The sequence below is a fragment of the Corapipo altera genome, unplaced genomic scaffold (assembly GCF_003945725.1).
Source record: "Corapipo altera isolate COAL_440 unplaced genomic scaffold, ASM394572v1 24b, whole genome shotgun sequence".
NCBI lineage: Eukaryota > Metazoa > Chordata > Aves > Passeriformes > Pipridae > Corapipo > Corapipo altera.
In genome coordinates, this window is record NW_020884888.1 from 809,847 (window position 1) to 821,282 (window position 11,436).

Below are 11,436 nucleotides of genomic sequence, written 5' to 3' on the forward strand. Positions count from 1 at the left end.
CATGAGGTAGTGCATCAGGGTGAAAACCTTTTTGCTTGCAGATCGTTGAGCATATATGAGATGATCAATACAACTACCATCACATGCCAGCCATCCTCAGAATTTCATCTCCCTTTTACAAGGGAGAGGCAGAAAACTTTCTGTCAGTGTTATCAGGACCACTACTGCAGTCTTAGACTGAACATTAGCAAGACAACAGGGGAAAAAATGAGTAAAGAAAATAGAATCTCCTCAAAAGCAGTGTAGAAACCATCTGATTTATTGAACTAGTGATGCTGAGTTCTCCTTAAACACTGAGAACCAGTCAGTTTATTAAAATTATCGAATCAACCACTGCAAAACACATTATAGAATCTAGGTACATAACCCATTGCAATTAAAGGCAAGGTTTTTCATAAGTTTACTACCCAGCAAGACCCAGTCATTATTAACAGATTATTTTTAGTTCATACAAAACATTAAATTTTAGATTGAGTGCCTTATCACCACTTGTCTGTTTTCAGTTTTGGCCTGCAGTTACATTTCCCTAGGTTTTTCAGAGCTGGGTATCACAGGGTTTGGTTCCTTGGTGTTTATTTACAGCACACCCCAAGTACATCAACGATGTGAGCTGGGTAGAGAATCTAGTATTTTCAATAATCTAATATATTCTAGGCCCTTTTAAGTTTCTTGAGCAATCCCTTGACATGGCAGGGCCATGGGTTTTGATCTTTCTTTATAGGTCACAAGCTTGGTTTCACACTTGCCACAGTACTATGTGACCATGGAAACCAGGCTCCTTGGACTAGGTGCACTTGATAGTTGCTGTGGAAGAAATGGGACAATGCCGGAAACCTTCCTTCCAACCCCCTCGTCCCAAACAATCAATGAAGTAAGGGCCAGTTTTGACAGGTGCTAAGAAGGTTCAAAGATTTTGGGATGGTAATAATGTGCTGTGCAGAATTCTCTGAGGAAGACAATCAAAATGAGGAGTAGCAGTGAACTTTGCTGTTGTAACATAGGCAGCTTTAGTCATTACAGAAGAGATTGTGGCACTTTGTAGCTTAGTGATGCCAAATTAACTAAGTTCAACTACAGCTCTGAACAAAAACCAATAAAACTTCACTGTCTACTCTGTCTACTCCTCTACAGTTAGGTCTCTGAGAACTTAAAGAAACCCAGGGCATGAAGCACAGCCCTTTTTCTTTTTGCTGTTGTTTTTAGATATATTTATGTAAAGTTTAAACCCAAGTATTAACACTAAGAACAAAATAAACAAATACTTACACATTTACTAATGCATTAAGCAGATGCAAAGTCTAGAACCATTCAAAGTAAAAAGAAAAGATAAATTACTGGTTCATTGAATAGGTTTTTTGTATCTCACAAAACTCTAAAGGATGTTGATCCATCAAACACAAGAGAAAGCAACCCAACAGAAATGAGATGGTGTATATTATTGCTTTGAGTAAAACATAAAGGTTTTATAAACACTTTTACACATTATTTAGGTCAAATAGACCAATTATTTTTTAAAGCATTCATTTAATTTCACAGTATCTCATTATTTATTAAATAATCGCTGTAGCTTGGCATATTAATAAATCAAGAGGAGAACAATATTTTGAAAGAAGTGTCACAGCATGGGAAGCCATTTTACTCCCTTTTGCAAATTTCCTCATTTGAAAGCATCTTGGTATCATCTTAGATATTTGATGAAATAATTCCTTTTCTGAAATCTATTTCTAATTTTGTAATTCAGTCAAATTTACTAAAAGTAAAGTGAAGTTAGATGTCAACTAAAAATAATCCCAAACAAACCCCACAGTAATTGCTGTATTACAGGACATTTACTGAACAACCAAGAATTATGATAGCTGCAGTTGGCAACAGTTTCTCTAATGTCACTACACATAAAATAGCTCTGTGTAGAAATGGTCTATCGTTTCAGGAGCCACTACTGTCTTCGGAAACTTGACATCAAAAGTTCAAAGATGCTGTCTAAAATTCTGTTGTTTTCTTTGGTACTAAAGGTTTGAGAAAGGAGGTATAGTAAACAGCCTGAAGTGGGAAAGTAATGAAGTTTAGAAAGACTCTTTAGGAGATGTTCACCTCTTTCACTGCAGTTTTATCGCTATGAGTGAGGAGGGGCAGTTCAGCATTTCTGCTGTAGTCTCTAAAAGCCTCAGCAATTGTCTCCCATACCATACTAGAAGACTGGTGGAAAGACAGTACTAATTTACAGCTATATTGAACAACAACAAAAAGCTACTTCAACTTATGAAAAGAAAAAACGTAAGGGAAAGAAAAAGTCTGACATGTGGTTAATACTACCACTAAGAAGAACTTTAATGCTGCCTGTAAGAACTGAATCAAGATTGAGTACCTATAGGGAATACATAGTAGCACCTTAACCATCTATTTCCTGACTTTAAATCTGTGGCCTTGAAATTTCTTGTGACATGACATTACTGTGCATAAAGGGAGATTCTGATCAAGCACTGCTAATTTGAAAGTTTAGAGGCTTGGGGTTTCGATTTTTGTCCCTCTAGAAGGATGAGTGAGGGACAGAACATATTACTACAGTAACGAGTTCCCCCTTCAAAAAACAATTTTGGTAAATGAATATTATTTTGATTGCAGAATCAAGTATTCTCCATGAACTAATTAGGAAAAAGAAGGAATTTTAAAGAACTGCAGCAAACCACTTCCTTGTGGATCTGTCCTACACACCAAGTGCAAGACTCAAGGCCACCTAACTCTTCCTCACCACCATAGTCCTTCCACCTACTGCATAGGCTGCTACAATTTGAAGAATCTTTAGCTTTTTGAAGCCCCATGTGCCCAACAACTCACCCATCTGCCACGAAGATGAATCAAACACCTATGATCCCACAGCGCAAGAGAAGATACAATGAGTTTTTCTGACCAAATTTTGTCCTCAAGTACCAAATCAGGGTATATGTAGTGCACTACAGCCCATCAAGCTCTGTAAACCTACCGTATCACACCTGCAGGACCTCACAGTCGGAAAGGATCAAAATACTTGGCTAAATGGATCTGTTTGGTACACTTGACTTTGCTGCACAACAGTTTTCTAAAGGGCAAGTCACCACAGGACAACAACTTGGGACTCCTACTATTGTTTGTACTAAAACCGAAACTTTGGGCCACAAAACCATTTTACAAAATACTGCACCAACACAAAACAAAACCATATGTACATATGTAGCCAGCTGTCCTGTCTTCCTGCTGTTTTATCCCTATTCCTTCCAGTGTGCTTATGTATTTTCCTAAAGGAGATGGCAAAGAACTAATAACTGTACAAATTCTAGTTTGTATACCTTGTAGGGATAGCTACTTATCTGCCACAGCAATGCAAAATACCCACATTCCTCCATAAAAAGCCCAGAACTATCTGTTTACATCATCTGTCCAATGCAAAGGGCAATAACTTTATACAGTGTGGGCTTTGACTGTAAACTGTTATTTTTGGGTGAGGATGGGTGGAGGGAAGATAGCAACAGCTAGCAACAAGCAGCATTTTTTTTATATATATATATATGGGAAGATGTCCTGTTTTAGGGTATGTGTGAAATCTCTTCTGGTACAACATAGAAAAATAAATAAACAAGATATTATCACAAGCCAAACAGAATACCACGTTATTTGCAGAAAACACAACAGTGTCAGCAAAAGCTTAGAAAACAAATATGAACTTTTAATGAACATTTTGACAGTTCTCATATTTCTTTGGGGGGGAAGGAGATCTTTAAAGCTGTATCTCCTCAGACTGACAGTCTTTTCCTTTAGAATCCTCTTATTTTATGTGTTTCTATATAGCTTCTTTCTTATGGATAAAGCCAGTAACTGCTGAAATAGAAAACAGTCAGCACACAAGAAAATAACTTGGCTCACCAACTCTAAAAATTCTACAATATCTTGCTTCTAAGGATCACTTCATTCATTTCCACCATGACTGAGAAGCTTATTATCAGCTGTGGATCTGACACAGGAAAACATCACATCTCTCATTAAATCCAGCACAGGAAAACCTGATTTGGCCACATCTCACAGGATTTCATCTTTTCATAGGATTTCATCATCTCATAGGATCTCATCTTTCAAAAAAAGGTGTTCATTTTATAGTGTCAACTACAAAATAGTAATGGTGTCAGCGATCTGGTAAACAACTGTTCTAAAAAAACCCCATATTTCATAACATACATATTTCTCAAGTAGCCTCATCTCTACAATTTTCTCCACCTACCTTGGTTGACTTGTCAGCATTATGTTCTCGTTTTCCTACATGGTTCCCCATGCTGGATCACCAAAACCTAAAATTCTGAAAAGATAAAACCAAAACAGCATTTTTGAAACCAATACATTTGCACAGAAATACAAATTAATTTTTCATCTGACACTTAACAAAGACATTGTTCTCATACAATAAGCATTTTTTACAGTCCAAGGTAAGATCTGTGAAAGATCCTGAGGAATAAAAATATGCTTATCTGGTCTATTTTGCAAATTAAGCAATACCAGAAAGCTTACCTTCTTCTAAAAAGAAAACTAAAAAACTAAAAAATGTTCATTGTGAAAATTGTATATAAAACAAGACTAGACCTGTTTTCTGATATTATGTTTATAATAACAAACCAATGCAATATGTATCAAATAATCTGAAAATGCAAACTTACATAAAAGATCAAGTAAGTTCACATTTACCATTATATAAACATCAATTACTGAAAAAAGCACCACACTAAACTGCCAACAACTTGCTGTGGAGGTTAGAACGTGTAAGTTCTTTATAGCTCCCACTTTCACGACAAACATGTAAGCAAGGAATGCCAACTCTTTCTTTGTATTTTCTGTCTCATCCTGTTGTATTTCAGCTTTAACAGAGCTCACGTAGGTTAAACCACAACACTCAAAATTCAGGTTTTAGAGCACACTTGTGGTTATGCCACATATTTCTTCTCATAGAAGCATGTGTTTGTATAGGATTTTACACATAGGTGCTGCCTTCAGCTGACATGAATGCAGTGCATCATAGCATTTAAATTCAAGAAACTTAAAACAACATGCAAAAAATGTTCCAAGTGAATTTTTTCCTCTCAGAATCAAGATCTGAATTTTCAGTAATAAAGTTCAGCTTCTGGTGCTAACAGTAACATTTTATTACTCTGCAATAAACAGAAGTATATACCATCAAACTTTAGCAGCAGAAATCCTGGCACTATGCTCTCGCTATCAGAGGGATAAACTACTTCCTTAAGCATAATCTTACGACTGGAAGAAAAAAAAACCGGACTTATGATAGAAAATGCATGAAGCAAAACAATAAGCTGTTAACCAGTTATGCTCAGTAGAATATATATGGTTACAACCCCCATCTACATGCACTGATTTGTGTACGAAAGGATTCTAAAGATAGAAACTTTGATTACTTATGACTTTTCATCACAGAAATGTGAACTTTGTGAAAAGCAATCTTATACTATATCTCTACTGCAAATTTTGGAGAGACTGATAGATTTATTTACACAGACACTTCACTCCCCCACCCAACCACCCAAAGACAAATTTCAGACTTTGAGGGCCTATAGTGAATTCAATTTGCTCTAGAATCAAAGTGCCGCACACTGTATTACATTTATTCAATTAAATAATTCCTCACAAATATGCACCTCTAAGTTTTCACAAAAGAAAAATTAAAAAGCATCCAAACTCAGTAAATGTACCCAAGGTAGAATTTACTGATAAATTGGAAACAGATTTATTTTTTTTTTTAACAGCACAGTCTATGGCATAAAAGATGAAAAAAAACCCCAACCAAACAAACGAAAAAAAACCCACAGCAACCCTATCCTTTTAATTTGTGAAATCAATACAAGCAATTCACATATTTTGAGGTTCTTAAAATTTTCAAGGAAAAATACAAATAAATTCATATGCACTGGGTTTCAGAGCTGAACTTCCTCAAACTAGCCTTTCCTCTACAAATTATGAGCAGCAGCTCACCTCTCATTACCTGTTTCACAACATAAGGAAAAGAGAGTAGAATACAAAACGGTAAGAAATGTCTACAGAGAAACACAAAGGCATGTTCCATGTATTATTCTTCCACTCATCAAAAAATTAACTATCAAATTTGATCTATAACACGTCTAAGTACACAGATTATGAAGCCAATGTACACTTGCAAACCTGAGCTGTGATCAGTGTCCTCCTGCCTCCTGTTAGTCTCCCTGGTGTCTTTGGAGTAACACTCCAGGAACAATCACCCTGTACCACAAAATACTCAGCATAGCAGGGTCCCAGTCCTGCAATGCCAAGGTAGACAAAGATATCAGATACAGAAGAGCCAGGCTGTGAAACTAAGCTAGACAAATATTTAAAAATCATTTCCTGCCCAGTGAAAGTAATGAAAACCTCTATGCTGCCATGCTGTAGATACCTGAAAATAATAAGGCCAGTTTTCCACTCGCAAGTCTGCACAAAGCAAGCAAACAAAATGAAACCAAATCAAATCGAGGGTGGAATTAAATGATCTCTAAGGTCCCTTCCAACCCAAGCCATTCTGTGAAACAGAGAAGTGTATGAAATGGCTAATCCATGCGCTCCTGATTCCCGTGCGTATAATTCCTTCAGCAAGATGCTAAAAATTACACATGGAGGGTAATAAAAAAGGAAAAAAATAGCTTGGAGAAATGGAAATGTACAACATTATTCAAAGTTTAGGAGTGTGGTTTGAGAGTACACTTACATCTCAGCCAAGTGTTACATTTCTCTACAAGAACAAACTTAAAAGCTTGGAAACTAATAGCACCTATTAAGCCTGCAAATTTTCAGTTCTGTTTCGTTTCTTGTTTTGAATGTATCAGAGGGACAGCATGTGGTCTAAATTCACATGATCAACCCCTTCTTATTCTCCAGACGCTAACAGTAATGCAACTAGATTTTACTTCATTTTTTTCATGCTTAAATGAATGCAGATGATTAAAAGGAAGATAAGTAAACTACAGGTACCTACTATTAATTCCTTATGTAGCACTTTTTAGCCAAAGGGACAAAAGCAACCAGCTTCTAGCAAGGATATCCTAAATGTTACAGAATTCTTCATGCTACCTATTAAATGGAGAAAACTATAAGTAATAATTTGGAAAAAAAAAAAGGCTTCCAATCTGACGTGAATTATGAAAGGAATTGTATAGTGCCAACTGTTCTGAAGATATCTGACTAGGAAGTGAAACTGTATATATACACAAGCCTGTAAACATTAAAAACATTTACAGCAACCAAAAGACTTAATTTTTCACTTTAGCCTCAAGCAGAAGTCTGCCTTACTTGATTAAAAAGTGGGCACACGGGTCCTTTTCACTTCATCATGCAAGAACACCCTGAAACATTACAACTTAAATGCTGATTTTTGGTTGTTACTGTCCTGAGGGAGACCACACTGCAGTTTTTATTTGCGCCAATCTTTATGCAATGAGTTGAGCCACTGACTTCAAAGGGATTACTAATTTTTCAACCCTTGTAGAAACTTGCAGCCAACTATTCAAAACATCTGAGCTGGAAAAAGACTCGTATTTTCATTTTAGTCACCTTCACAATGTACGGGTTGCCAGACTAAGCAGCTCTCTATAAAGAGAAGAAACAGCTTCTTGCACTTACTAACAAATGTCTGTTGACTGATCAACATGCTTGTTTGCAGAGGAATCCATGCATGCTTTAGCACTGATGAACAGCCCCAAGAACAGTCACAATGCTCCAAACTATGAAAACACAGAAGTATTGTAGAAATGCAGTAATCTTTGAATCTAACAAGAATCACACCCTGCCAAAATAGGCTTGCATGTGAGATTTAGCTTTTGACCACTAGAGCATTTATCCAAAACCTTCCTTATGTGCAAATTTTGTAAATCCTGTGAGATGAAAGATTTTGCACATGAGTTTGAGTCACAGAATGACGCTATGCATGCCTGCAGTGATCAGTTACATCAACAGCTCCCCTACAGAAGTCCCCATCAAGACTTATTGGTTTCATATTAAAACCATCTGAGAGGCTCAGAAAATAACAGGCCACACAAATAAACTGATTTAACAAGACTAAAAGCTGGAAAAACTTCTGCTACCCAAAAACTCTTTGGGGTGAACTAAGTGAATTCATGCAGGAAGCTGTAAAATGCTGCTGCAGGCACCACCAGCAATCACCCAGCCACCTCAGCACCATGCTATAATCACGTACCTGGCTGAATCAGCTCTGCTGCCATGACCTGGCACTTCCCAATCCATGACTGATACAGCAATAATTCCAGCTATGCCAGCTGCTTTAAGTAATTCCAAAAGCCGTCATGGGATTTTGCCCTGGGGAAAGGAAATCAAATGTCTCCTCACATCAGTCTACCTTCCTAAGGAGTCGGCCTAACAGGTAACCTGAAGCCTAGACCAGCGTTCCTGCTTTCTTCACAATAGGAACCCATATTCCAACCAGCAACAACTACAGAAACGCCACTGCCTTATCCAAGGAGAGAAACTTCTCCTTGCTGTTGCCAAACCCAAAATAAAAAAAGAAAAAATACAAAAAGGCATGGAAAAACACATCACATACCTACAAAAATACGCTTATGTTGGGATCACGTAACTTATCTTCATCTGCACAGTTGATTAAAAATTTTAGAATCATGTATCACCATATCATTTTTTTAGCTCATTCTAATCTGTCTTGAAATTAATGGATATTTGTGGTTAAAAAAGAAGTTCTAATCATCTTCCCATACACACACACTCTACTATAAAGAAGTTTATGACTTAGAATTTTCACTGAAAGACAGAAAAATGCTACTCTAAACGTTTTGAATATACCAAGAAGTGCAATGGTATCACTTTCTGCAGGTTACACTGTTTTAAATGTAAAATATCATTTCCTTATTCACTCATGGGAGGTTGAAAAAAGTTCATCCATGCAGTCATCAGACTTTAAATAAGTAATATTGTAATTCAGGATCAAAACAGTCTGTAAACAATTCTGCATTGAGCACTTTTATTGAACATTAATGGTTACTTCATATTAAAATGCATCAACTACTGTATGTCTATCATAGGATGCTGCAAATGGATTGTTAAATATGATCTTACCTCTTCCCACACATTAATTATGACTCAAGAGAACTACACATAATAATAAAGGTATGCAAGGACTTACATATTTACAAGTATCAGAACATAATTACTACCTTGTCTAGGAATACATATTCATCACAGTTGTTGGATAATAGTGCAGAGCTACAACATTAGACAGTTTTAGCAAGTGCTCCTAGTCTTACTCACACATGGGAAGGGTAATCATAGAATATAAAAATATTTGAGGAATTTACCTAAAACTTCCTGCTAAATTAGTGACTATTCTTATACTTGTAAATCTTGTATTTTACTACTATATCCAGGTCTTATTAGGAAAAACGACAAGTATAATTTCTTTTAAGAAATGTGCAACTTGTCTCTATTTTTGGTAGCCTTCTAATGTAAACTATTAACTACAAACATACCCAGCAAAATGACAAGCAAAAGATTTTTTTTTTTTTGTAGTGTCAGATCCAGGTTACGTAGGTTCCTGGGAAGCAAGCTGACACATTGCACAGCACTGGTTGCCAGCTTTGAGTGGCTTTTTTAGGCTCTCAGTGTGATATGCATCTTTGCAAGGAAGCCTTTCACTTCAGCCTTCTTTCAAAACAGATTGAGACACTGAGCACACCTCATCTGTTGCTTCAGAATTCCCTCGTGGTGGTAACCTAATACTCCAGTGCACCAAGAAAGAAACACCTCCAGGTCACAAATGAGTGACCTGCAGTTAATTCCATCAGCAGCCACAGTCAGACGCTTCAGAGACAGATGTGAGCAACCACGTAACAAAAGTAACCTGCCTCATGGACAAACTGCTCCCTAGGAATCCTGTCCTCTTAATACAAGTGTTAAATTATTTAATAAAATATAGTGCCTTATATCCCTCACAAGTTTCACTGTTATTTAATGCAGATTTAATATTTCATTATTGTGAAAGTGTGCAATTCTTGCTAGATCAAACTTTATTTCGACATCCACAATTATATTTCTCTGACGAATCCTTCATGAAAGAAAAATACATTATTCGAGACACATTTCCATCATGAATTATCAAAACCAAGATTTCAGAGAAGTCAACAGGAGTTTAGTACTTTCAGATATATTTAATCATGTACAGTGCCTTGCATATCAGAGTCCTGCCCTTACTGACCCGTCTAGACATTACAGCAATTTCCATGTTTACAGACAACTGCATGCACCTTAGCAAGGATCCTAGACCTAGAAAACCACTCCGCTGAGAGATGGGCTAAGTTCTGAAACACTATTTATCTGAGAAAGTACTTCCCAGTGCTAGCACAATTGCCCAATAACTTACATATAACTCATATATCATTGCAAAGGACACCAAACTTACTTAATTTTCTCTGCAATTTTCTGCAACAGTAGGGTACATGAGAAAGGCTACAACACTGAGAAAGAATATCTTCTGAGAAAAAAATGCTGTTGAAAGCTATTTCCTAAAATTGCCATAGGGTGAGCAGAGAAGACAGAACACAAGATTTAAGATGTTTTCTGATTGCTTTGATTACAATTTTCCTCTACTGCCAATAAGAAGGTTATTGCATATTTTTTTTTGTAAAAGCATTTGATTTCCAGGAATCTTGCCTCGGCACAGCTGAGTATAGTCTAAACTTGATTATAGGCAACAGTGAAATTACAATGAAATTGCTAAACCACATATATTTATTTTCTACAGCTTAGACTTTTCTCCTTTCTTCCTTCAACTCACTCCACTCTCCTTGCTAGAACACCAGCAGCCTCATCCCACACATTGAGAAAAAGAAAGCATAAAATTTGAAAACAAATTTCTCAACAGGGCTTTTCTACCTCCCTTCCCAAATATAAGAGTGCTCACCTAATGTCACATAGCACATGCTGATATCTACACTCCCTTATACAAATGGAAATCATCAATGATTTTAATCATTTGGCATTAGTCACATGTTCACTGTTTGTCTTCAAAACACTAAGATTAGTGGAGCCCTGTGAACTCTGTGTCAATGCACCTGCTGGGTCATAAGGAAATTTCTTTAATCACATCTGATGGAGGAACTAGGTACGACCCCAAAGGCCTGGGGCAAAATACAGATACACCCAGTACATCCAAGCACCATTCCCTGTGCTTGCTGCACTTCTACTAGAGTACCTAAAACCCAGGATCTCGACTAAACATGGATCTCCTTGTATGTCCTCTATGACTTTGCTGACATACTTGTGCCTCACAGCTATTCCCAGTCTAGGGAACAGAGAGGGCAACACATACACTAACATTTGCTGATATACTTGTGCCTCACAGCTATTCCCAGTCTAGGGAACAGAGAGGGC

General features: G+C 36.9%; 1 protein-coding gene across 1 annotated transcript in view; it reads right to left on the reverse strand.

The window, feature by feature from the left end:
- The window catches only part of MBP (myelin basic protein), a 114,441-nt gene that overhangs the window by 82,597 nt on the left and 20,408 nt on the right, over nucleotides 1-11,436 (reverse strand). Inside the window, exon 2 of the mRNA XM_027643955.1 lies at nucleotides 4,250-4,324. Within this exon, the coding sequence (XP_027499756.1) occupies nucleotides 4,250-4,300 (51 nt within the window). The 5' untranslated portion in view covers nucleotides 4,301-4,324. The remainder of the gene's footprint in view (nucleotides 1-4,249; nucleotides 4,325-11,436) is intronic.